Genomic DNA, 27,731 nt, shown 5'->3' with positions numbered 1-27,731 from the left:
GCCAGATGCAGGACTCCATCCCAAGACCCCGGGATCACGCCCTGAGTCAGGGGCAGATGCTCAACCGCTGCCCCCCACTCCCCCGGGCGTCCCTGTCTTGTACTTTTTACATCCATGACTTATTTATTTTGTAACTGGAAGTCTGTACCGCTTAATCCCTCTCACCTTTTTCCCCCCATCCCATCACCCTTTTCCCCTCCAGCAACCACCAATTTGTTCTCTGTGTCTAAGAGGGCTTGATTCCCCCTCCTGGCTGCTAGAAGCAGTGCTGCTATGAACCTGGGGGCCCAACCAGAGCTCTTTCTAATGGCTTACCAGGAGGGCCTGCAGGACCTGCCTGCACCCGGGTCTTCCCCGCCGCCAGCCAGGGCGCAGCTATCCCCGGCGTCCGCTTGGTGCCCTATGGGTCCATTTCTGACCTCCCCCGTGGCTGTGCTGGACAGGTCGTCAGAGCTCAGTCTCTCCAGTATCACCACTCAATCACCTGCCTTCTGTCCCAGGCCCTTGTCCCAGGCCACAGGAGCTGGCTTGGCTTGGAAGTGGAGGAGAGTTAACCGACCAGTGGGTGTAGCAGGTATGTCATGCGCAGTCTCCCATCCTTCCGGTGGGCAATTCTGGGAGCTTCCTAGAGGTCTCAGGAGACTCGAGGGACCTGAATAGCACGGCTTCAGGTTGGCGCGTCCTCTTCCCTGGCCCTCCCTGCAACCTCGCCCCTGTGGCCGGGGATCACCTCCAGACAGGCCTGCTCCCAAGCCTTTGCTCTCAGGGAACTTGAAAAAGTGCAAGGGTGGCCCTTGCTTCTGAGCAGTTGGCTTGCAGTGCTCCTTTCTGCACCCTTCCCGGGGCGCCAACCGTCGGGGGACTGAAAGGACCAGAGGCTTCTACGAGGGGAGAAGCGGGGGACCCCTGGGAGGCGTCAGTGACTGGCATGGAGCTCCCGGGGGAGCTGACTTCATCCTCACAGAATCCTTTCTTCTGCCGGCAGTTCTCAAGGTGTGGTCCCTGGCTGCTGGGGCCGGCGGTGGCGGCGGCACCACAACCGAGTAGACAGACCCCCTCCCAGTCCTACTGGGTCAGAACCTCTGGGGTGGGCCAGCAGATTGTGTTTTCAGAAGCCCTCCCAGTGATCCTGGGACGCTGAAGTTTGTGAACAGGTGCTTTATGTTTACCGCTGGTTTGGATAAAAACAGCATTTCCTTACCTTGACCTACAGATGCTGCATGTGGGGGGAGGAGAGGTCCTCCCCCTTCTCAGATGCTCACACCTGGGAAAGAAAAGAATATAAGCCCTTATATTATGTGGAACCCCCCCCCCCCCACACACACACATACACAAATAAAGGATTTTTTCTTTTTTAAATAGCAGAGCAATTACTACCTCAATATAAGGCTGAAAGCAAAGCCTCAATGAACTTACATTTTTTTCCTTTTAGTTATTATTTAGTTGGAATTTGCCTACTGGTAATAAACTTGTAAGTTTTACTTTATCACACTTTCTACGACTGTTCATATGATTTAGTTATTTCAGGTGCTTGTGAATTACTGGTTAGAGAAATTACAAAATAATAGTGTGAAATTAATGATGGTCACCAAATTGTATCAGCAGCGAGTTTTAGAAGATTTGCTTTTCAGATTTATTTATTTATTAATGAGAGACACAGAGACACAGGCAGAGGGAGAAGCAGGTTCCATGCAGGGAGCCTGATGTGGGACTCGATCCCGGGTCTCCAGGATCAGGCCCTGCGCTGAAGGCTAGCAATGCTGAGCCACCTGGGCTGCCCTAGAAGATTTTTCTTAAAGGTGCATTGGATTCTGTAGGGGAGGGAAAAAACAAAACAAAACAAAACAAAACAAAACAAAACAAAACAAAAACACCTTTTCTTTCCCTCTTAGGTTGAGCACCAGAGCCCTGCAAATTAAACTGACAAAGATAGATAAACAGGAGAAAAGGTTTATTTCATAAGCACATGAGAAGCCTCACAGAAAAGAAGTGAAAACCCTCAAAGGTAGTGAAGCCTGGGGGCTTTCATACCATTTTAACAAAGGGCAATAAATTGTGCTGAAGTGACAAGACAAAGAAAAAGGTTTTGACTTTCAGGAGGAGTAAATTGTGCAAGGGTAAGAGAGTCATCTTACCCTTGCTGGTACAGAAGAACAGAGAGTGGGATACTGTTGCAAAGGGAAATTTTATGATCCGATTTTGGGCAGAAAGAGAGAGGGCAGAGAGTTCAGAAGAGAACGCTGCAATGTAATGTGTGATTCAAGGGGTTTTTTTGATTCATTTTATTTCAAGAAAAGTTTATCCTGCTTGAGATTCTCTCTCCCTCCCCCTCTGCCCCTTCCTCTACTCATGTGGGTGCTCTCTCTCTCTCATCTCTCTCTCTCTCTAAAATAAAAAATAAAAAAACATCTTTAAAAAAAGAGAGAATGAAAAAAGACAAGTTTACTAAGCCACAGGTTGCACTGTGCTTCTAAGAGGTGCTTGGCTAGCAGAATAGATGGATGTGTGTACAGTCGCTGCATCTAGTGGCTAAGAGTGTGTGTTCATATGTGTGTGGGAGATGAGAAAGTGGTTCAGAGGAGGGAGGGCTACTGTGTGTGGTTGGGTGGGAGGCCTAGAAGGGTTCTCAGAGGCAACAATTTGCATGACAATCCACCCCCAAAATCGAGAGCTTATAATAACAAATATTTATTTTTTTCACTCACAGTCTGCAAGTTGGTAGGCAGGAGGGGTCAGGTCTGCTCGACGGTGTCTCACCCACTTTGGACCAGTGGCTGCTCCAGGCATGTTCTCGTGGCAAATGGCAAGGATGCAAGAAGACAAGTGGAAACATGCAGTACTTCTAAGGTACTTGGCTTAGAACCATCATAATACGGCTTCCACGCACATGTCTTTGGCCAGAACAATTCAACACAGCCAAGCCCGGCATCCCTGGAGTGGGGAAATATACTCTGCCCACACTAGTCGGAGGAGGTACAAAGCCATAAGGCAAGGGGGGCACACAGTGTTAGCCTGGGGAGAGAGATGGCCAATGGGAACCATATAGGGAGGTAAGCAGGGTTTTGAAGGATGAATAGGAGCAGGCTGGGCAGTGGGAGTGAAAATTCCATTTCCTAACAGGCCTAGCTCAGCCTGGAGCCATTATAGGTTCCCTCAGCTGGCAGTTACTGCATTTCTGGGATCCCTGGGTGAGAGAAAGAAACTTGACCACCTACTCTTCTCTACCTGAGACCTTATTTCTTAATCTTTCTAGCACAGTCCTCAAAGGAGTGCCCTGTTTGAGTGCCCACTGGTCAGTCTCTTGCTTTTTGTTCAACCTGAATGTTGCAAAGGTGAACTGGGAAGAAAGGTCCTGGGTAATCGTGATCATTAGGAGGAAAGTTGTTACAGGATTTGTGTCCCCTCAGTGCCCAGGTTCTTGGTCACACTGCTTTAAAGAACAAAGAGGAAGCACAGATCAGTAGTGGGCAGCAAAGCAGAGTTTATTGAGCACAGGTACACAGCTCCTGGAGAGGGAGGGGGACCCGAGTGAAATGCCCTAGGAATTTCTAAGTTTGGGGTTTTTATGGGGTCTTTTGTGGAACTTTCTTTTTTTTTTTTTTTTTTTTTTAATTTTTATTTATTTATGATAGTCACAGAGAGAAAGAGAGAGAGGCAGAGACACAGGCAGAGGGAGAAGCAGGCTCCATGCACCGGAAGCCCGATGTGGGACTCGATCCCGGGGCTCCAGGATCGCGCCCTGGGCCAAAGGCAGGCGCCAAACCGCTGAGCCACCCAGGGATCCCTTTTGTGGAACTTTCTTAAGCAATCAGGGTGTGCTGAGTTGTGCCAATCAGGGCTTTGGTCCTGTATCTGTCTACCTATTAGGTCTTGTTTTACAGACATCTGGGGGCTTAGGTCTTCACTGCCCTTTGCCCATGATATTGACAAATACTTTTGTGGTTAATTGCTTTATTTTAGGACATTTTACAGAAGTCATTTCTACAAAGGCTGCAAAGCAGGTTGCTAGTATGGTCTGTCTAACCTGCAAAACAGGATGTCAGTGCTGTTTTATTTGAGGTGTCCTGACCCCATGTCTTCTTGCTGGGGACTCTGGCCCTGACTACCTAACTGTCCAACTCACTGCTAACAAGGTGATTGGTGACATTGGGAAGCACCCCTGTACTCACAGGGTGCATGTGGTCCCTCCCAGGGAGTGAGACCTAGAGGCCCAGCTCGCCAGCTTCTGGCCGCCCTGCTAAAGAAGCTCAGTGTCTGCAGTGTCCTCATTCTCCCCCTCTCCCCCTCAGTTTTATTGAAATATAATTGACATATGACATTGCAGAAGTTTTGGGTGTACAGCATGATGATTTGATATATATACACGTATACATGCTGTGAAAGGATCACAATTAGTTAACATCCATCACCTTGTAATTACAGTTTTTTCCCCTGTGATGAGAAATTTTAAGATCCACACTCTTAGCACCTTCCAAATATGCAAAACAGTATTTTTTTTTAAGTAGGCTCCATGGCCAACATGGGACTTGAAGTCATGACCCTGAGATGGAGAGTTATGACTCTATGACTGAGCCAATTAGGCACACCTGGAATAGAGTATTATTAACCATAGTCCCCTTGCTGTACTAATTATTACATCCCCGAACCTACTTGTTTTAACCTGGAAGTTTGTGTCTTCTGACTCCCTGCACCTGTTTCCCCTACCCCCTGGCAACTGCCTCCCTCTTTGTATCTGAGCTTGATCTTTGTTGTTTTTTGTTTGTTTCTCAATTCCACATATAAGTGACATCGTATGGTATTTGTCTTTCTCTGTTTTCAGACTTACCTCACTTAGCTTGCCTGTCTCCGTGCTCCCCCTTCACCCTCCTTCCCCTCAGCACCTACACGTTCTCTCTTGGCTCCTCCAGCCTGCCCATCTCCTGCCTGCCCTGGGCCTTTTGCACTGACTGTTCCCTCTGCCTGAAATGCTCTCCCCTTGAGTTTTTGCAGAACTGGAACCTTCTTATGACTCAGAGCTCACTTTGAATGTGTCTTCCTAGGGCCAGCTTCCCTGATCACCCAATTAAAAGCAGCACAGAGTTCCCATCTCTTGCTCTTTATTCCCTTAACTAGAAACTCTCATTATCTAGTCTCTTTGCATATGTGTCTATGTGCATCCTTATATGTTTGTTGCTGTGTCTACACACCAGAATATAGAGACAGAGCCCACCCCCTAGGAGTTGCTCAGTAGATATTTTTCTAATAATTAAATAATTGAATGGGCTCTCAATTCAATAAAACTACATTTTATTTTATTTTCTTGTTTGAACTATGCTTTTAATTTGCTATTTCTTTTTTGGGTTCTTGCACAAAATTAATACCCAGAATCACTTGTGCCAGACTGTGGAGAATCATATCGTATATACTTATTGTTCATTCTTTACATACAACATATATATGTGTGTATATATATACATATATATGTGTATATATATATACAAAGAATATATACATACATATACATATATATGTATATATATCCACACACAAAATATATATATTTATATACACATACATATTGCAATTATAAGCAAAATTCTAAGAGAATATTTTTAGGGAGCTTCAAAAACTTTTTTTTAAAAAAGATTTTATTTATTCATGATAGAGAGAGAGAGGCAGAGACACAGGCAGAGGGAGAAGAAGGCTCCATGCAGGGAGCCCGATGTGGGACTTGATCCCTGGTCTCCAGGATCGCGTCCTGGGCAAAAGGCAGGTGCTAAACCGCTGCACCACCCCAGGGATCCTGGGAGCTTCAAAAACTTATTCGACAGTTTATATGGAAATATAGGAAGAGGAAGAATGTGTAGGAAGAGCTAAAAAGAATTTTGAAAGAGAATAGTAACCAGAGATATATGTACAAGAGTGTACCTATAGCCTTGGACACATCTTAAGTGGGATCGGGCCTGGGTATATAAGTTATGAAACATCAACCCAACGAAATATCATGTGGTCATTAAGAAAAAAGAAATAGCTCCTTGTTTGCCAACATGGAAAGATCTCTAGATGCTAAGAGAATTAATGGTATGTGAAGAATTAGTTCGTGGCAGACTAAGCATTTGAGGCATCAGATGACATGGTTGTCCTTCCCCACCTTGCTGCTGAGAACAGAGACACAGAATCCTCAAGGCTTGACTTGGGGTCTCTGCTCCCACTGGGGATGCAATGAGATAGACCATGTCTTTGTACCAAGAACAGTTGGAAGGCACTGAGTGATCTCAGGCAAATGTGAGAGCTGAACACGATTGGGCTTACATTTTGTGAAGATTATTCTGGCTGACATGTGGACAGTAGATTAGAGAGGATTACAAAGGGATTAGCAATGATGCAAGGAGACTAGTTGGGTAATCCACAGGGAAGATAATGGTGGTTCACAATATGGAGGTGGTGATAAAGATGGAGGGAAATGAATGGATTGGAAAAACACATATGGGGTAAAATGGACAGGACCTGGTGACAGATATGGGGGATGTGTCAAGAGTGACTTCCAGGCACTGTCATAGTTCCTGCCCTCAAGGAATTGGCAGTAGTCAAACCAATGCAACAACGGCTGAAATTAGTCTGCTCAGGGGCTTTTCCTGTTGGGTGAGTGATGAAATCTGCCTCTTTCCCAGACCAGTCCCTGGGTCCCCTGTGTTCTCAACTGTGATTCCGCAGCAACACCGGGCTTGGGGCCCAGCGCATAGTAAGCGATGCAGCAGTGTGGGAGTGTGGGTTATCACTGGGAACACTAAGTCTTTAAAACCTTGTAGCCAGTTTGTGAAACGAGGGGATTCAATGTAGAAGGAGCCAAATCAATTGCTCTTTTTGAAAGGGCATCAATAAAAAGCATAAGCAGTCACCAGAATGTGACATGTGGTATTAAAACTGGTGAACTGATTAAGTTAGGAAAAGATTTTTTTAAGTCCAAAGAGTCCTCTGTTCTGTCACACCAGCTGTGCCTCCACTGGGGACACCCTCCTTCCTGGGGCCCCAAGTAACTTGAAAAGCTCCCATTTACTTTTTTGGAGATGAGGCTTAACCATCTCTGCCACTGGGAAACTGCTCATGAGCCATTCAAACCAAGAGGACTTCAGTGATTACATTTATACCGGCCCCACATCAATGCATTTGTACGGGGCTGTACCTGTTTGTGTCCAGCTGTCTCCCACTGAGGGAAGGGAACCTGTCTCCTGTGTGCACTTTTTTTTTTTTTTAAAGTAGGCTTCCACACCCAGCACGGAGCCCAGTGCAGGACTTAAACTTATGACCCTGAGATCAAGACCTGAACTGAGATCAAGAGTTGGACACTTAACCACCTGAGCCACCCAGGCACCCTGATGCACTTTTCACCCCTGCACCCAGTAGAATACCTCTCTTATAGTAGCATTTCAGCCTAAAATCCTTTTGGGGTCAAAGTGATCATAAGGATGAAAGAGAAAAAAGAAAGGAAGGAAAGTGAAAAAGAAGTAGAGAACAAAAATGTCCAATCAGTTATTGTTAAATAAGAGATTGAAATTTTTAATAAGTAAAAATGTGTTGAGGTACATGAAATACACTTTGTTCAACTCAAGTTAGAGGCAGCTGTGGTTTCAGGGAAAAAATGTGCTAGAACTTGGATACGAAGTACTGGTTTTGACACATGACTTTGCTCACCCTGCTGAGTTTTGGCTTCTCATCTGTTAAGAGGGGAGGGTTGGGCCACATCTGGGCCAGTTCTGAAGAGTCAGGACAGCAAGTTGGATGTCAGGAGGTATAAGTTCAAATTCTATTCATCTGTCAAACATGATAGTCAGAGGCTAAGCCAGGGGTTAAGACGATGACTAAACATTTTGTCCTTTGTGCTCTCATGATTACTTACAAGATGCTTCCAAAAGCCAGAACTATATGCCCTTTTATACTGTAAGGTCACTCATTCTCTTCCTCCTCCCTCAAATCCTGCACCTCCTCACCCCTTGAAGGCAATCAGCTTCATCGTTTCTAGGTTGATCTGCTGTTTTCCTTTCTCAAGATAAGCATGTCCCTGTTGTGTTTTCTTATTTTCCTCCTTAAACAGAACGTAGCTTACCACATACATTCTTGCACTTTGCTCTTTTCAATTCATAGTTCATAGTATCTGGGTGAAATTACAACACATCACTGCATAGAGATCTCCCACATTCTTTTTTATAGCTGTGACTTCTCCAGGTAATGTGTATTTCACCCAACTCCTGCACTTACATGTGCATTTTCCTACTGTTGGAGAGAGATCTTTGGGGTACATGCATTCTGAGAAACTTCTACACTAAATACCAAGTTGTCCTCCATCAGACTATGTTAAATTACACTTCCACTTCTAGGGCTTTAGACCATATTTATATATTTTTAAATGAAAATAGACTTTTTGATTTTAATGGAATATCTGGTATTGTAGACTTAAATTTCTTCTTCTTTTTTTTTTTTTTTTTTTGTAAAGTGAAACCATCTATCAGATGCTTCTCTGCTCGTTGAAATAAAAAATTCAACTTGGATTAGATTTTTTTTTTTTTTTTTTTTTTGGCTCTGGGGAGAGTCATTTGGTGGTGATGGTGCTCTCTTAGTTATACTGAGTGGAAAATATAAGTGAATAAAAGACTATGTTCATCTCTTGATGTATTTGTTTGAATAAATAACAAAATTGTCTTAATATCATATCTTAAGTGAGATAAGAAATTGACATTTTGCTTTATAGAGGGTAAAACTCTGAACAAATAATCATCATCCTCTCTACAGCTCAGACACCATGAAGGGACATCAAAAAAGGGCATGCTGGGGCACCTGGGTGGCTCAGTCCGTTAAGCATCTGACTCAATTTGGGCTCAGGTCTTGATCTCAGGGCCATGGGTTCAAGCCTTATGTTGGGCTCCATGCTGGGCATTGAGCCTACTTTAAAAAAAAAGGGGGGTATGTTGTCAGCTGGGACTAAATAAATCCCAAGTAGAGGGCACCTGGCTGGGTCAGTTGGTAGAGCATTGGACTATTGATTTTGGGGTTGTGAGTTTGAGCCCCATGTTGGTTTTAGAGATTACTTAAAAATAAAATCTATAAATCAATCAGTAAGTAAGTGCTTAAGTATTATTTGAGGTGAGATGGGGGCATCTAGATAAACATTATATCCTCAATCTAAACCCCAAAGTACAGGTGATTCTATGTTTCAAAAGCTTAAGGTTTAGTTCAGCATGATAGATTTTGGTTGTCTCCATTTCTTCCTTCTATTCATGTGTATCCCAAATGTGCTTTGATTAGTGTCACCAAAATATCTGATTTATTATCACCCTATGCCTCTAATGACATAAAAAATAATTCCCTTTCTCAAGATCACAACATCTATTTTCAGACTTGACAGTAATTCAATTATCGATTTTGTTTCTGGACCTGGTAAGAGACCTCAGCAGTTCCCTTTTAACTGGGCCCATTTCCCCCTTAATAATCATTTTTTTAGTAGAGAGTTATTGTGCTTATTTCATCATATGATTGTATCATTCAAGCATTAATTTTCCCACAGTAATTTTGCAGATGATTAAATTTTGATGATTTCAAAATCCTGATTATGTTACCTACTCTTTTAAGGAAACACTGTGTGTTTCTGCAGACCGTAATCTTATTTTTTTAAAATATGATTTAGGTTGATTTTATTACCATTCTAGAAACAGACACAAATTACAGGGAAATTAGAAACCAACACAACAGGCTCTCAATTTCATGATGCATTAAATTTGGAGGCAATTTATTACAAGTGAGAAAAGTTCAAGTGGCATCAATGACAGTATACGGAGAGCCCAGGGAGAGGGATTATTTTATCTTTAAGATCTAGAGCCAAGATAACTCATCTATTCCCTACCCAAATAGGATTAAGTTTAAGGACTTAATTTTCAGTAGTGAAACCTACAGATTATTCAGGGATTGATTCTAAAATTTTTACTTTGGAAAATACTTTGGCATATGTGTCACAGAACCTGCCACTATAGGTTTAGTAGCCATATTGGGAACTGTGTGGGGGCACTCCCAAAGCTGCAGAAATTTTATTTTCTCACACAAATTTCTGAGGAAATGATTATTTGGAAAGAAAATGTGTTGTGTAGTGAAGGGAAGAGGTATAGTTCCATAGGGATGTTCTCATTCATTCAGTAGATATCTGGCGTTATTTTATTCATTTATTTACTCACTCCACAAATAATCATGAGTATTGATCATATGCCAAGAAATGTTCTAGGTACTGGAAATATGACAAGAAACAGAGGGACAGGATTCCTAACGGGAAAGATGGACCAATATTAGTAGACAAGAAAATAAATCAGATACAATTTTAATGATTATATAGTAAAAAAAATATAATCTTAATAATGATATAGTTGTATGATTATACAATCATATAAATACTAAGCACAGGATTAAAATAAGGTTGTGTGTGAGAGACGGATGGGGTGGCCTTTTTATTTTTATTTTTTTTAATATTTTATTTATTCACTCATGAGAGACACAGAGAGATAGAGAGAGGCAGAGACACAGGCAGAGGGAGAAGCAGACTCCATGCAGGGAGCCCGACGTGGGACTCGATACCTGGTCTCCAGGATCACACGCCCTGGGCTGAAGGCGGCGCCAAACCGCTGAGCCACCCACCTGGGCTGCCCCGGGTGGCCTTTTTAAACCAGATGGGCGGGGAGTGTGCTCTGAGGGGAAGTGTTATAATTTGGGATATGACAGATAAAGAGGAAGCAGCCATGTGAGATCCAAAGGCACACATTCTAGGCAGGAGAGAGTTCAATGTTAATGTCCCAAGGCAAGAACAAATTTAGTAGTTGAAAGAACCAAAAGAAGGCTGTGTGGCTCAATGATAGGATCTGAGAGGCACTAAGTATAAGATGAGGTCACTGAGTATGAAGGGATCAGAAGATGAGGGTTTTGTGGACTTTCACTTATACCCCTCATCATTGACACTGCCAGGTACCTACCTACTCTGTTACCATCCATCCTCATTTCTTCCCTAACTACAAGTGTGTTTGGGGTTGTATTGTATCCATTTAAAAACCCTTAATTCCCCAGAGTTCCTTGAATCTAGTGGTCATCACATTACATGGTTCTGCTAATAGTGTGTATCTAGAATTCTGATGGAAAGAGCTTCCCTTCCAGAATAAAAACAGAATTTTGTCAAAAGTGGCTTTTCATCCTTCTCCATTCTTCCTGCTTGAAATATTAATGCAATGCCATGCGTATAGCAGTCATCTTGAAATGATTTGAATGAAAACCACAAATAAGAATTGAAATAAGAGAAAGGCAGGAGTCTGTGAGACTAATGGTGATATCATGGACCTATTGGACCACCCAGTTCCACAGACCTCTGCACATCTTGTTGGATGCAGTGAACAAAATTTTATGTCTTTTAGGTGCTGGCATCTGGGCATTCTCTTACTTGTAACCAAACACAATCCTAAATCATAAACACAGAATAGGAAAAAAACCAGTACTCTAGGGAACTAGGAAAAACATTGGTGAAAATAAATCCAGCAATAATGGTAACCCCAAATAAAGGAAAACTAATCTTGCACAATTGCTATATATCACCCTGAAATTTGGTCTCAAATATTAGAGAGGCCAAAACCAAGAGGAGATTTCTCAATACAACTACTACTTGTACTACTGTTAATATTAGTAACAGGCTGAAGGTACACACTAAGGCATAGCTCACATTTCTTATGTGCTTACAATGGGTCAGGTACTCTTCTAAGCACTTGGCATACATTAAATCATTTAAGCCTCAGAACATCGTTTAATTATTTCACAGATGAAGATATTGAGTTATAGAGAGCTTAAGTGGCTTGCCTTGGGTCAAAGAGCAGGATTTCAATCCATGTTGTTTGACCACAAGGCCTGCAGTAGTAACTAAATCTTAGCAAAACCTCATAGCGTCTGATAGATTTCCTTTTTAAAAAAATCTTTAGCAAGTAGTCTGCTCAGATCTTTTGCATATCTTAGAAAGTTGGGCAGAAGAGCAGAAGGATGACTGGAGCAAGAACCAGTGGCTAGCTCTGCCTGGTCATAATATTACAGCATAGAAGAGCTCTAAATTTGCATTTAGAAATTATAAATTTGAATTTGGCCTTCCAATCTGTCATGAAGGATTATTGCAAAATATAGGGAAATAGTTTATCTTTTATTCAATAATTTGTTAACTTGATTTATACTTTAAATTACTCAGATATTATACTGTGTATGAGCCTCCATTTGTACTCCTCCTCTGAGTAATACAAATGTTAGGGGGTGGGTCTCTCTATACAGAATTAAAATACATGAAAATAATAGTACATACACTGGAATGGGCATAAGTGGAATTAGAGGGTCCTAAGGTAACAGCATTATTGAAATGTGGTAAAACAACTAATACATATTGGTTTTTTAAGAAGTTGAGGATGTTTGTTGTAATATCTAGGGTATCGACTACAAGAATAGGAAGATAATGTATAACTAAGAAGCAAATGGAGGAGGGGGAGAGGAATAATAAAAAGTATTCAATCAACCCAAAAGTAGACAAGAAAGTCAAGAAAGAGTAATACAGTCCAGGTAGGAAAAACAGAGAGCAAATATGAGATGTTAGATATTGATATATCAAATGATTAAATTAAATGTGAATGGAATAAATACTTCTATGAAAGGGCAAAGCTTGTCAGTCTGGATGAAAAAAATTCCAGCAGTATGCTGGAAGAGACGTAGGTATGAAAATACAAAAAGATTAAAAAGAAAAGGATTGGAAAAGATATATCATTTAAACATTAATAGAAAGTTGGTATATCAGGGCACCTGGGTGGCTCAGTCAGTTAAGTGTCTGCCTTAGGTTCAGGTGATGATCCCAGAGTCCCAGGATTGAGCCCTGAATCGGGTTCCCTGTTCAGTGGGGAGTCTGCTTCTCCCTCTCCTTCTGCTTCTTTCCCAACTTGTGCTTTCCCTCTCTCTCACTCTCTCTCTCAACTAAATAAAATCTCTAAAAAAAAAAAAACCCAGAAATCTGGTATAGATATACTAATATCAGACAAAGCCAATATTAAGATAAGCATCATTAAAAGGATAGAGGATTACTTCTTAATGATAAAAGTTTTGTTCATCCAGAAGACACAATATTTCTAAATTGCATGCCTTGAGTAAGTCTTACAGATGAAACAAAAAATTTATAGAACTGAAAATAAAAGCAAAGCCGCCTTGAATCACCATGGCAGATGTTAATACATGCTTTTTCTCAGTAACTGACAAAAATCAGTAGATCTACTGAACATTTGAATGACATGACTAACAAGCTTGACATAATTGATATAAATAAAAATGTAAGCCCAATGATTGAAGGATATAAGTTCTTTTCAAGTACACATGAAACATTCACCAAAATTAAATATATGCTGGCTCCTAAAACACACTTCATAACACAGAACTCACACAAAATATATTCTCTGACCACAGTGTAATTAAGTGGAAATCAAAAACAAAATGATAAGGGAAAATATCCATATACTTAGCAACTAAGAAATATGCTAGCTATTTAAACACAATACATTTTAAGTCATCTTAAAGAATTCAAAGATGATGTCACACTGGAAATTGGAAACTATTTTCTTTTCCTAAATTCTTAAGATGAACATTAAATAATTGATTTTTAGCTTTTCTTCTTTTCCAATGTATGCATTTAGGTCTATAATTTTCCCTGTAAGCACATCTTTGAGCTGTATTCCACAAATTTTTTGGATACCCGAATGGGGAAATAATCAATCTTGCCCTCTATCCTCACGGTATATGAAAATCAGTCCAGGGACGCCTGTGTGGCTCAGCGGTTAAGCGTCTGCCTTTGGCTCAGAGCATGATCCCACAGTGCCAGGATCGAGTCCCACATTGGGCTTCCTGCGAGGAGCCTACTTCTCCCTCTGCCTATGTCTCTGCCTCTCTTTCTGTGTCTCTCATGAATAAATAAATAAAATCTTTAAAAAAGAAAAAAGAAATCAATCCAGGTGGATTGTAGACCTAAATATGAAATATAAAACAATAAAACTTTGACAAGTAAAGAGCTTCACCATCTTGGGATAAGTAAAGAATTCTTAAACAGAATGCTCAAAGCTTTAGCCACAAAGGAGGAGACTGATAAACTAGAGTGCATTAGAATTAGGAATTTGTTTCTCAAAAGACACTGTTAAGAACATTAAAGGGCAATATAGGGAATTGGAGAAGGTACTTGGAATACATATACAAAAGATTTCATATCAGAATGAAGATTTCTGACAAACCAATTAGAAAGAAAAAGGCAACATGAGAGCAAAAAACTGGTCAGTAAGCACACAGAAAGGGGCTCACCTCACACATAAACAGGGATATTCTAATAAAAATACAATGAAATATCACTACACCTACCAGAATGACTAAAACTTTAAGGAACAACAGTATAGTTTTAGGGAGCAGTGAGAATCCTTATACTCTGCTGGTACAGCTGTATATTGGTACTGCCGATTTTGGGAAAATGTTTTGCATTACCTACTAAAGTTGAATATCTTCAGACTCAGTAATCTAGCAATTCCACCCAAGAGAAGTGTGTGCACCTGCATCCAAAGCCAGGAAAATGACTGCATAACAACAGGGCTGGGAGGGTTAATTCCAGCAGGCCTTGAATTAGCCTGAGCTGTTGTGCTAAAGGTCCTGCATCACAATGACCTCTGGCCAAGGCATGAAACCTACTGATTTATAGGGTCATTTTGTTACCATAGGTGTAAGAAGTTTGGGGGTTGGTTTGTACCACCTTATCAATGTGGTTTATTGATAAAACGACATTGAAGATTCTCACCTGGCTTGATGAGACTAGCAGATGCTGGTGATGGAGCAGGAATATGCCTCCTTGATCCCCAAAATGTACAAAGTAATTGAGACTCCAGCTCATGCTCCCTGATTCTAAAGTGTTCCATACACACACTGGTTCCTGACTGGAAAAAAAGAGTGTGTCTTCCCCTTAGAGAGGCAGGACAATTCTAGCCTCGGTCTGGTCCCTCTGGACCCCTTGCTGTCATCTGTGGGGCATATTCTTACATGAATGCTTTGCCATAATAAATCCTTTACGTGCAATAAACTGGAGACCTGTATTCAGACTTTGTTTGGGTCCTGCAAGTCTTCTTGAGCAACCAAATCTTGCTTGATGGCCACGGGTATTGCAAAGCATTATTTGTAATAACCCTAGACTGCAAATGATCCAAATGTTCATCAACAGATTGCATAAATAAATCAGGCTATATTCATACGATTAAATACTGAACAGCAATGAAAATTACTACTAACTACATACAGAACCAAAATGCATCTTACAGACAGTGCTGAAAGAAGCCAGATACAAGAGAATTTGCTGTGTGCATGTTCAAATATGTGCCTACATGTACAAAACAGTGCAAAAATAGACAAAATGAATCTAAGGTACATACTGGTCTCCTTGGCAGGGGAGGGATGGAGTCATGATTAGGAGAGGCCTTGCAGGCAGTGTTCTATGTCATCACCTGGGGATGGTTCCATGGCTATGTTCAGTTGGCTATAATTCATCAAACTTGCAATTTTCTGTGTGATATTATAATTTTTTAAAAAAGCTTATTAAAGACAAACACCAGTGAGTCCAGGCTATTCAAAAAAAGAGAAAGAAACACCTTTTTTGGTGACCCTTGGAAGTAACTAGAACATCAGTGCCTTAATCTACACATTGGAAACTCAAGAGGGAAACTTCCTTTGTTGTACAGACTGTATTTCAGTGTCGTTAAATATGACCTACCTCATGAGGGAAAGGTTTTCTTTACAAATTATTCCCAGTTAATCAATGTGAAATTAACAGCTGATTTAGAAAAATTATCAGTGGGGGCGTCTGGTTGGCTCAATCAGTTAAGCATTTGCCTTCGGCTCAGGTTATTATCTCAGGGTCCTGGAATCAAGCCCCAAGCGGGGCTCCCCGCTCATTGGGGAGCCTGCTTCTCCCTCTCTGACCCACTTGTGCTCTCTATCTCTCACTAATCCTGTTGTTATCTCTGTCTCTCTCACTCAAATAAATAAATCTTTTTTTTTTCAAATAAATAAATCTTAAAAAAAAGAAAACAAAAAAAAAAAAAAGAAAATCATCAATGATCATAATGAAAATAATGAATCCAGGAAAAAAAAAATCACTGTATTTGTTACCTATGGCTGCCTAACAGATTACCCCAAAATGTAGCAGCTTACAACAAATATTATTTCACAATTTCTGGGGGTTTAGAAATCTGGGCCTGGCTTAATTGAGCGCCCCTGGCTCTGGGTCTCCCACTAGGTTGCAGGTGGTCAGTAGGGCCACAGGCATTTCAAGGCTTGACAGGGACATCTCCAGGCTCACTCATGTGGCTGTGGGCAGCGGATCTTAGATGCTCGCTGGCTGTTGGTCAGAGATACATCAGTTACTTCCACATGGACCTCTCCACAGGACAAATCAGAAGATGGCAGCTAGCTTCCCTAAGAGCTAGTAAGTGAGAGCAAGAGAGAGATTCCAAGATAGAACCACATTTTTTTTTTTTTTTTGTAACTTACTAGATAGAATCTAGTTTTTTTTTTTGTAACTTAATCTAGAAGCAACATCCTAGCATCTCTGCTGCATTCCATTCATAGAAGCAAGTTGTAAGTCTTGCCTAGACTCAAGGGAGGGAATTACATTACATGGGGTGTAACTACCAGGAGGCAGAGAGCACTGGAAGCTTCATAGAGGATGCTGATGGTAATCATCAGTAGAGGGAGGCCATTAGGTGAAAGGCTGATGGGTCACCAGCTAAATGCACTACTCAATCCCATAATCACTAAAAAAGGAACAGAGATATTATTTACCTTTTGTTGTGAAGTCATCTGAATGTACACAGCATCACCTAATAAAGTATTCTTTGAAAAATAGTTGAGGGGCAGCCCCGGTGGCGCAGCGGTTTGGCACCGCCTGCAGCCTGGGGTGTGATCCTGGAGACCTGGGATTGAGTCCCACATCGGGCTCCCTGCATGGAGCCTGCTTCTCCCTCTGCCTGTGTCTCTGCCTCTCTCTCTCTGTGTCTATGAATAAATAAATAAAATCTTAAGAAAAAAAAAGAAAAGAAAAATAGTTGAGCCTGAATCTAATAAAACTTTTAGAAAACATCCAATTTGCAAGAAATATGAATAATTGAAGAGTTAAAATGACATCATGAGGATACAATACAAATCTAGTTTATGGGAACTTCTACAGCATAATATACCTAGGTCCTCAGTAAGTCAATTACATGAAAAAAAAAAAGAGGAATTGCTTTAGTTTAAAGAGACTTTATGAAACCAAACAATCAAATGCAATCTTTAGACCTGGCCTGGATCCTCCTAAAAAAGGCAGTTTTAGGGGATCCCTGGGTGGCTCAGCGGTTTAGCTCCTGCCTTCGGCCCAGGGCATGGTCCTGGAGTCCTGGGATCGAGTCCCACATCGGGCTCCCTGCATGGAGCCTGCTTCTCCCTCTGCCTAGGTCTCTGCCTCTCTCTCTCTCTCTGTGTCTCTCATGAGTAAATAAATCTTTTTTTTTTAAAGGCAGTTTTAAGACAATAAGGGGATTTTTAATATAGATAAATAAATGGTACTAAGGAATTCCTATTAATTTTTCTTGGTATAGTGCAGCCCCGGTGGCCAAGCGGTTTAGCACCGCCTTCAGCCCAGGGTGTGATCCTGGAGACCTGGGATCGAGTCCCACGTCAGGCTCCCTACATGGAGGCTACTTCTCCCTCTGCCTGTGTCTCTGCCTCTCTCTCTCTCTCTCTCTCTCTGTGTGTGTGTGTGTGTGTGTGTGTCTGTCATGAATAAATAAAATCTTAAAGATTTTTTTTTGGTATAATAATGTCATCATGGTTATGAAAGAAAATGTCCATATTTTTCTGAGATTCACACCAAAGCGTACAAGAATGATATCTTAGACATGAAGCCCAAGAAATTGCTTTAAAATACTTCAGCAGAGGGCTACCTGGATGGCTCAATTGGTTAAGTGGTCAACTCTTAATTTTGGCTCAGGTTGTTATTTCAGAGTCCTGAGATGGAGGCCTGTGTTGGGCTCTGTGCTCAGAAGGGAGTCTACTTCAGGATTCTCTCTCTCCCTCTGCCCCTCCCCGCCTCTCTGAGAGAGAGAGCGAGCTCAAGCACAAGCAGGAAGGAGAGACAGAGAGACAGGGAGAAGCACACTCCCCACTGAGCAGGGAGCCTGAGACGGGACTCCATCCCAGGACCCTGAGATCATGACCCTAGTCAAAGGCAGATGCTTAACTGACTGAACCACCCAGGTGCCCCTAAATAAATCTTTTAATAAAATAAAATACTTCAGCAGGGGCACCTGGCTGGTTCAGCTGATGGAGCATGAGACTCTTGATCTCGAGGTTGTGAGTTCAAGCCCCATGTTAAGTGCAGAGACTACTTAAAAAAATAAAATCTTTAAGATACTGCAGCTGACACAGCAGACCCAATAACAAAAGGAATAGATGAACTAAGTGTGGGAAAATCATAATAAATGTTGAATCTAAGTATAAGTATATGTAGGTTCATTACACAATTTTATTTTTAAGACTGTTTAAATATTTTCATAGTAAAAATGGGAAGAAAGAGGTCAGGACTAGATGATTTTATAGTTGAGTTCTAGCTAGATTTATTTATTTATTTTTTAAAGATTTCTTTTTTTTTTTTAAGATCTTATTTATTTATTCATAGACAGAGAGAGAGAGAGAGAGGCAGAGGGAGAAGCAGGCTCCACACAGGGAGCCTGACGTGGGACTCGATCCCAGGTCTCCAGGATCACACCCCGAGCTGCAGGCGGCACCAAACCATTGCGCCACCAGGGCTGCCGAGTTCTAGCTAGATTTAAAGAAATAAATATTTCCAATATACAAATAGCTATGGCTTCACACATAAGATGAAAATCCCCCCAATTCATTTTATGAAGGTCACACAACTTTTAAAACTTAAAAAAAAAAATCTATGACATGAATGAAGAAAAGTTTATAATTGTGAGTGACTAGCTGGGGGAATGTCTGCATGCTCAACCATTTGTACAGATGAAAAAATAGATTATGAGCACCCCAGAAGCTGCCCCTCAGGCCCATCTCTAGATAGTATCTCCTGCTGAAGATATCCACTGTGCTGGAGGCAAAATCTGATTTAAAAAAAAATAGTGCCAGAAAAGGAAATTACAGAATAACAACTTAAATGGAGGCAGATTTTCTTATTAAAATTTTTAAAGAAGGTTTTCTTTTTAAGTAATCCCTCCACCCAACATGGGGCTCAAGCTTGCAAACTCGAGATCCAGGGTCCCATGCTCCTCTGAGCCAGCCAGGCACCCCATTTGGAAGCAAACTTTCTAAATAAAATATCAAGAACTAGAATCCAGAAATATATTTTAGTAGCTACACAATCACAAACATCTCTTATTAATCATTTATCTGCATTGATATTTGATCATGATTTCTTGCACTCCCTCTCAGAGTATGTGAGAGTACATACTCTGCAGGCAGCCCAGTTTAGCTGCCGCCTTCCATCCAGGGCCTGATCCTGGAGTCCTGGGATAGAGTCCCACGTCGGGCTCCCTGCATGGAGCCTGCTCCTTTCTCTCTCTCTCTCTCTTTCTGTCTCTCGTGAATAAATAAATACAATCCTAAAAAAAAAAAAAAAGTTACAAAAAAAAAAAAAGAGAACATACTTTGCTAGTGCTTTTTTCAGCAAGGGATTATGGGCAGTAAAGAATTTCAGCGTTTGCATTTTTTTCAAACGTATTTATTTTAACCCTGCTCTTTCAAGATGTCTGGTTGGGTGGGTGAATTTCAGGTCTCTAGGTGTTTTCCTTCAGCATTTTGAAACACAATCGCTGTCTGACGTCTATTGTTAATGCAAGCTCTGCTGTCGATCTGTCACGTTTGTGTGTCCAAACCATTCTGCTCTCTTTCGTAGGCTGTATTTTCCTCTCTTGCTTACTGTTGTGTGGTTACGCTCGGTGTTTCTAGGTAGAGTGTTTTTGTTTCTTTTTTTTCTTGCTAATCATTCAGTGAGGTTTCTCCATTCAAGTTTTCATTCATTTCATTTCTGGAAAATTATCAGTCTTTTCATTTTCAAACATCACCTCTTTTCTGTTCATTCTATTTTCTTCTGCAACTTCCACTGGATATACTTCTGAACTCCTCATTCTACCCTCCGAGACCCTTAACTTCTTTCAGAATTTCCTCCTTTCCTCTTACTGTGCCATGATTGAGAAATTTCTCTCTGTGCTATCTTTCAAGTCATTAATCCTCTCTCTTAAGATACATCCAGTATACCACTGAGATAATTTATTGAGGGCTATTAGGATTATTCTTTTACTTTAAATAATCATATTTTTCAATTTCAAGATTTCCAATTTTTTTTTTCCAAATCTTCCTGTTCTTGTTTTGTAAATGCTACTTCCTTCCTCGTGTCTTTAAGCAGTTAACATATTATTTTTTAAGTTCTCAGATTGCTCTCTACATCCTCAGGGGTTATTTGATTTGTTGAATTTACCAACTTTTTAAATGATAATACACTTCTTCATGTGCTTAAAATGTTTTAAAGAGCTATTCTTTCTCAGTAGTTCTCCTTCATAGGTACACTTACTTTTCACATGATCTAGATTTGTCTCAGCCCTTGTCCAGATGGATATTACTGATCCAAACCTGGTCTTATGTAAGAAGATCAATCTGTATCTTGTTCTCCATATTAATGGTTTAATTTTGGACCCTACATGAATATTGCATAGACTCAACTTCTACATTCCATCTGCTTCTTTACTTTTCAGGTGTAAGTTCAATGCTCTCAAAAACAAAATCTACATCCAAAATATTGTAATAAACTACATATTTTATTTAAGAAGAAGCTACATTTTTTTTTGATAATCAACTTGAGGGTAAATGACTAAAGACCCATGAAGGATAGGGGGGCAAATGACACCAGGCATCTCCCGGCTCTCCACAAATCTCTTCTCATCATCGTGCTTTATGTCTATGAATGAATCCAAAGCACTGTGCTTCCATTTCACTATCCCCTTGTAATATCGCCATTCAAGGTCCCTTAGATCCATGAATTGTTTTTCTGCAAAGAATCATATTTTCAAAGAATTACATGATGGTGTTATTTAGCCTTCAGTTATTCAGAGATGCTTCATGGACAGAATGAACCTTTGATGAACTTGCATCTTCTTCTCCCTCTGGTAGAAAGCTGTTTCTGGAGCTTTACATTTTTAGGGGGCACCTGTGGTGTTCATCTGGCCTAAAGCTCTCCTCCAAATGGGAAACTGGGTAGGCCTGGCTAACTGGGCTGGAGTGGACACTGCGAGGCCATAGCAGGTGGAGGGGCTCCCATTTGGTGTTTGGGTAATAATAATGGACAAATGGAGAGATCTACAGAGTACTGAGATCAAGAGGGAGGAGAAAAGGATCCTAATGAAGGCTTAAAACAAGGACAAAGATTAGTCAGAACTACATTGGTTGCTATTGTCATTTTTTCCAAGATTGCTAGTGTCAGCCCTGGGTATAAAAGGGCAGGGGCTAGCTTCTCTTTCAGTAGCTACCAATTTGTGGCATCGCTAGTAATTATAATCCCTTCAGGAAGCTAATGAACCATGGAAAGTTAGGCCAAGATACACTGCATATTCTCTTACTCAGCAGTCATTTCCCTTTCCCTTCCTTTCAGTTCCTTTAATGACTAAATAAATTGTAACCCCCCCCCCAAAAGAACAACAACAACAAAATAGAACAAAAAAAGTGTAAAACCAAAGGCCAAAGAGATGAATGTGAGGAGTATAAGGAGAATAGTGGATACAGCAAACAAACAGGAAGGCTGATCTAATTCTCTCTTACCATTCTCCTTGTACGGTGATGTTTGAGCAGGTCACTGATGGTCTAGATATGGCCCCTCTGCCAATCAGGCCTCTGTCCTTGTACTAGAAGGGCCTGAGTTTCTGTATATATTTTCTACATGCCTAAAGTAGGAGACTGGGGCCAGGGACTGTTCCTTGAGTTCATACCTTCCCTAGTGGAACAGATACTGGATCATGCTACTGGTGTTGAACACTGGTGTTCAATGGTGTCTCCCTAAGGCAAGTTACCAAATGTCAAAGAGTTCAACAAGATCTTGGCAGGCTTGGCACTGGAAGAACTGGTTACAGAAGGAAGGAAAGGAGTACTTGATATGACCACAGAGTTGATGATTTTGATTATTTATGTTGTGATCTGTGGTAGACACTATAAGCTGGCTCATTGCATACCCACTGCAATCCTCTTCTGCTTTCCTCTACTGTAAAGGGTGAAGAACTAACATCTCTATTCACCACCCAACAGTCAGGGATGGCTGCTGGACACAATTCCGACCAGTGAGATGTAGGGAGGAGACAAATGAGATACTGGAGGAGGAGTGTTCTGAGGAATTTTTGTGTCCCTAATAAAAGAGGACAGAAGTAGCCAGTGTGGCCCTTCATCTTAGCCCCCTTTCCTGCCTGGAATGTGGCCATAATACCTGGAGGTGAAGGAGACATCTTTTGGCCATGAAGACAAAAGCCATACACAAAAGGATGGTGGAGCCTGGGTCCTTAACAATATCAAAAAGCATTACTCCAATACTTGTCTGCCTGCCTCCAGACTTCTAAGTATATAAGAAAAATAATCTTTATTTGGTTTCTCTGTCAGTTTTGGTCAAACACATTCGTAATCTACATGGTCCCAAAGGATTTAGCCTGAGCAAGAGGAGCTATATGACAGAAGAACAAAATGGTAGTGCCTACTTTTTTCCTTCCCCAGTGCTAGTAAGGATATGTTCAATAATATATTTTGGTATACCAAGAGTCCTAAAATTCTTCTGGGCCGAGAATACTTTGGGGGTTGGCTGGCTGATAAAATGATAGTAATACTGAACAAAATAGGAAAGTAAAAAATGAATTGTTACAATATCAATTAAACCTAAGAAGTTACTGAATATTCTTCATATGGATGCCTACCCGGCTTGATGCATATTCCTTGATAGACAAGGTGTGTATCTGAGATTCTGCCTATAGGACCTGAGAAAATGAGGTCATGACGGCAGAGAAGAAACTCCAACATGGAGTCTGGAAGGCCTACATGGGAGACCTCTAGAAGTTAGGTAGCCAGGAGACAAGCTACGTATTGGGAAGAAAGGACCTGTTGGCTCCTGTGGGTGGCAAAACCATGAACATCCTACCAAACATCCAAAGCCTTCAGTATTCTTTCAATAGCTCTTTGGCAGTACTTACTGATTCCTGATACTTTCTATGTTTTTTTCCTCTCTGGTCCCAGATTTTAATTTATGCACTTCTGTGGATTATCTAGGCCATTCCTACAATTGCTCTGATTTCTACTTCTGCCTGGGCTCCAGAACACAGCAAGTATGACTCTATCAAAGGGATCTGAAGCCTGCATTAGACTCTGTCAAGACATCAGTGCTGTAACTACAGCAAAGACTGTTCCAGCATCTTGGATCAAATATGAGCACAGTAATCAATCTATTCCTTTGAATTTGTTCCTCTTCTCTCTCCCACTACTTTTAGTACAAAAATGGTGCTGTCAAAATATTTTCTGTGCAAATGGTTTTATCTTGAGTTGAGAATCTACTTCAGGAAGGTTCAAATATTTTATATGATTGACTTCATCTATTTTTTTACAGCGATGTAGAATGAGAAATTATCACCTCCCTCAAGTTAGGGAAAATGAAGATCTTATGAGACACTCCTTTCTCACTGAAACTCACTACCATATATTTTATATATTTTTAACTTTCTCTGATTTAGGTCTTTGGTTTTAAGGAACATCTTCCTATTAAAGAATCAGAAATGAAGGGAGGAGTTTCTTCTTCTTGTTTATAGAGATGTAGCAATAAAGAAAGAGTAAAGGATCATGAAAAAATATCTTTATAAAACCCTCTCCATTGTATTAAAGCCAGGATACTTAAGAAAAATAAGCCATTATTTGGTAAATATTTGGCTAAGTTCATAATAGTTAGGAGTGATTTAGAGTCCAAGTTTAACTAGCTAATTTTATAAAGGTGACTTTAAGTACCACATCTATAAAACTTCTTTTTGAGACTGGACCTGAGATTTGCCCCTAGAATGTTCAGGTCTCTGCTCTCTACCTCATATGGACACTATAGGCAGCAAGCACATCAGCCATGAGCCCTGGGTTGGCAGGATTCCCATGGGACATTATTTGCCTGTTTTGGCTCTTGTAACCCAAGTAAACTTTGCAGGAAGATTTCCACTAATTTCCTCCTACAGAGCCTCATCTGTTCAGATTACCTGGATTAACTAAGAAGTACTTAGCAATTTTGTCTCCAAAGATAAAATTTTGTGGCCTGATCCTGGAAATGCCCAGCACGTGTAATATGTTGGCACTCTGAGTCTTCTCCTCTATGGGGATGGGGACCGGTGACAAAGATTTGGAGTGATCAATGAGAATCTCATAAGGAAAAGTGTGGGTAGGAGGAGGAATCCCACACTGGAAGAGCCTCTGCTGGGATCTGGAGAGTCTCTCCACTGGAGACAGTGAGCTGGTCAACAAGCTGCGATACAGGACTTCAGTCATCGAGTCTGGTTCCTCCTTTTCTTTTCTAACCACCTTGCACATGAAAATCGGCTGGAACACTTCTTCCCTCACATTAGTTCCACTGGAGAATGACATGGCACTGAGGTTTTGACTAAGCATTTCCTGTGCTTCACTAAGTGACATCCTGTGAGTTTTAAGGAGTTTCAATTTATTGCTCTTCTTACGAAAATGTTCAACCAAAGCATAAAATTCTGGCAGCTGTGGGGGAATAAAGGAAGAGAAGACATGAGATTGGATGCAAATGTAATTATCTGGTAGACCCACAACACTAGAACAAAAAGGATAACAAATAATCATGAAACAGGGAGGCACCTATTTTTGGAAGATATCTCTAACTAACCAGAGTTAGTAGTGGCAATGTCAAATCTCACAGCCATTCCCAGAAAGGGATATTATTTAGACGCATCACTTAAGCCATGAAATGGACCCATTAGACTTGGATTCTAAAGTCTGTAAGACCTTTCCAATATAAAGTATGATGAGCTGCCATGGAGAGAGAAAGAGCTGTGGAGGATTGCAACCCTTGTTTTGAGTAAGGCTACTTTTCTGTTAAGGAAGAAAGAGAGCCAGATGATGTAGATATCAAAGTTTCATGCCGGTGTCCAAAGGGTCCAGAATGTTCAGGAATGAAGTGCAAAGGAAAGTATAATAGCCCTTATTCACTAAGATATTTTACCAAAACAAATAATTATATTTGTGGAGGGTTTGGGAATAGTTGTTGGCAGAGAAGACAAGAAATACTTCCTCAGAGTACGCTCCTTATCTAAACTCCTGTATTGAAAGAATAAAATCTCATTTTCTAGAGCATCTGGCCTACTAACTTCCCAAGAAGCTTCTTAGGCCATTCGATTGGAAGGTCAGAAAGTCCAAAGTGAGAGCCCAAATTTGAGTCATTAGCTCAATGCAGAGTTCCCCTTCAATACTAGCAATTTGGTGCAAGAGCAAGAAATACGAATTGGGCTAAGGTGAGTGAAGGGCCTCTTCAATTGACTGCCATTGTCGTGAAAACAGCTCTCGCCCTTACTTGCTCGTGGAAGTGCTACATTTCACTATGACAAAAGAGTGTAACATATCCCCAGGTATGTCACCAGGTATTCAGTAATTGAAATCTTCACAATTTTTGAACGTAAAGTTTCCCATGTAGAGTATTACAGAATTGTAAGCACGTACCGACCATCTGGGAGACTCCGCCACCTCGTCCTCTTCATTTGGATTGGTGTCCCTGTTGAGGAACATTATGCTGAGATTTTATTCTCTAATTCCTGAAAAGGCAATATAAGAGAAGATGAAGTGAAAGATCAACAATCTAGCAAAGTACAAGCCAGGGTGGTGGGGGTGGGGGTAATACTTTTTATGTCCCCAGAACTTTGTGAGTGGGACACTTAAAATTTTATGTCATTTTAAGTGTTCTTTTTATCCTAGGTCTATCAAATTACTCACATGCTAATCAAATATTTTCTCTGAAACACCTCAAATTCTTACATGACATATATGCTCAGGCATTTAACACAGATTCAAAGAATCCTGTAAGAGTTGTTTAATATTTTTGTTTTACATATTTTGATCAACTTTCAGTTCCATCTAAAGAAAAACTCACTTATTCCCTACCCAGGAAAAGTGCTTTATATTCAGGAGGAAAAGGCTAATAAAATAATAACAACAATTAACATTTTTGAAATAATTTGCTTTGGGGAAGCTATGCTAGTATGCATTTTACAGATGGAACAGTGTTTAATCCCTTTGTGAAGAGTTAGAAATGGCCATAGAATCTTTATAATTGGTCTCATCAGTAAGTGGGAGTTCAGTTGCTCCAACCTTTTTTTCAAGATTTTATTTATTTATTTACAGAGAGATTGAGTGGAGGAAGGAGCAGAGGGAGAGGGAGACAGAGAATTTCAAGCAGACCCACCACTGAGCACAGAGCCTGAGGTGGGCTTGATCCCACAACCCTGAGATCATGACCTGAGCAAAAATCAGGAGTCAGTTGCTCAACCAACTGAGCCACCCAGGTGCCCCCATCTGCTCCAACATCTGACCCTGGGCTGGCTTTATGTCTTTAACTGACAGCATGAGGTGTAAGTGACATTGTGTGAGTGCCACAGACTAGATCGTAAGCTTCACTTCTCACTCTTGGGATCCCAAGCCACCATGCAAAGAGGTCCAGCTACCCTCCTGGGAACCCCATGTGGAGCTGAGAGCCAGCCAGCACCAACTGCTAGACACGTGAGGCCATCTTGAATTGTCCAGCCCCATTGGAGCCTCCAGATGGCAACAGCTGCATGAGTGTCTCCAGATGATCCCGAATGGAGAACAACTGTCACCCATCTGTGCCAGCCAACTCCAAAATTATGCCAAACAATGAATTATAGTTGTTTCAAGACATTAAGGTTTGAGTGTACTGTTACACAGCAATAAATAGCAGATAAACCCCACAATACTTCACATTCTCGGTTTAATTTATTTCAGTAAAACTTCTGTTGGAGATAAGGGAATGTATGAGGGAAAATGTCTTCCTGGGTACCACTGTGTCCAGATTGGTAGCTGCAGTAACTGAGATGAGTATCAGAGATGAACCAAAAGTATTCTTTTGGTGTTGGGGATGAAGTAAAACAATTAGGTTCTTCCTCTTTATATATGAATATATTTATATTCATTCTGGATTTTTCTAATTTGCTTGGGAAGAAGGAATAAACTATATTTGAATATATATTCATTCTGGGATATCTACCTATTACTTGGATATATATATATATATATATATATATATATATATTCAAATATATTACAGTCACTTGTGAGTACACTATGTCATATATATGACCCAAAAAAAGCAATATAATGCAGCATGATGACTCCCTTTCCTACATTTGCACAGTGGCTTCACATACATGTCTATTGTTGACCAGTTAAGATAAGATTTGATTGTGCTTTGCTTTTTTTCTTTTTTTTTTTTAACTGTACTTTCCTTTTAGTTCCTTCAAAGGAAAATATTTCTCTAATTTGCTTCATCTCAAACCTCTCACTGTCTCCTGGACAGCCATTACCTCTGCCTTTCAGTGGTGCCGTTCACCATGAGAGGG

At 40.8% G+C, this 27,731-nt stretch overlaps 1 protein-coding gene and 1 long non-coding RNA gene across 14 annotated transcripts in view; one reads left to right on the top strand and one right to left on the bottom strand.

Annotated features, from left to right (window-relative positions):
- On the top strand, positions 1 to 27,078 carry LOC144318073 (uncharacterized). Of its 2 annotated transcripts, none has more exons than XR_013383932.1 (3): positions 1 to 574; positions 2,708 to 2,847; positions 26,795 to 27,078. It is a non-coding gene; the product is annotated as an uncharacterized LOC144318073 (long non-coding RNA). The 2 variants fall into 2 exon arrangements; XR_013383935.1 differs by lacking the exon at positions 1 to 574 and adding an exon at positions 1,872 to 2,005.
- The window catches only part of ISCA1 (iron-sulfur cluster assembly 1), a 64,475-nt gene continuing 50,209 nt past the window's right edge, over positions 13,466 to 27,731 (bottom strand). For 6 of the 12 annotated variants that reach the window (XM_077904902.1, XM_077904904.1, XM_077904901.1 and 3 more), the window contains 3 exons: positions 25,822 to 25,913; positions 24,345 to 24,849; positions 20,883 to 21,133 (listed from right to left, as the gene is read on the bottom strand). In XM_077904902.1, coding sequence (XP_077761028.1) covers positions 20,919 to 21,133; positions 24,345 to 24,849; positions 25,822 to 25,887 — 786 coding nt within the window. In that variant the 5' untranslated portion in view covers positions 25,888 to 25,913 and the 3' untranslated portion in view covers positions 20,883 to 20,918. Of the gene's footprint in view, positions 19,692 to 20,882; positions 21,134 to 24,344; positions 24,850 to 25,821; positions 25,914 to 27,731 lie in introns of those variants that run through there. The other 6 variants (XM_077904895.1, XM_077904894.1, XM_077904896.1 and 3 more) reach the window with 2 other exon arrangements.

Source organism: Canis aureus, chromosome 1 (genome assembly GCF_053574225.1).
Source record: "Canis aureus isolate CA01 chromosome 1, VMU_Caureus_v.1.0, whole genome shotgun sequence".
Lineage (NCBI taxonomy): Eukaryota > Metazoa > Chordata > Mammalia > Carnivora > Canidae > Canis > Canis aureus.
The sequence above is the reverse complement of the archived record's forward strand: the minus strand, read 5'-3'. Positions and strand labels throughout refer to the sequence as shown.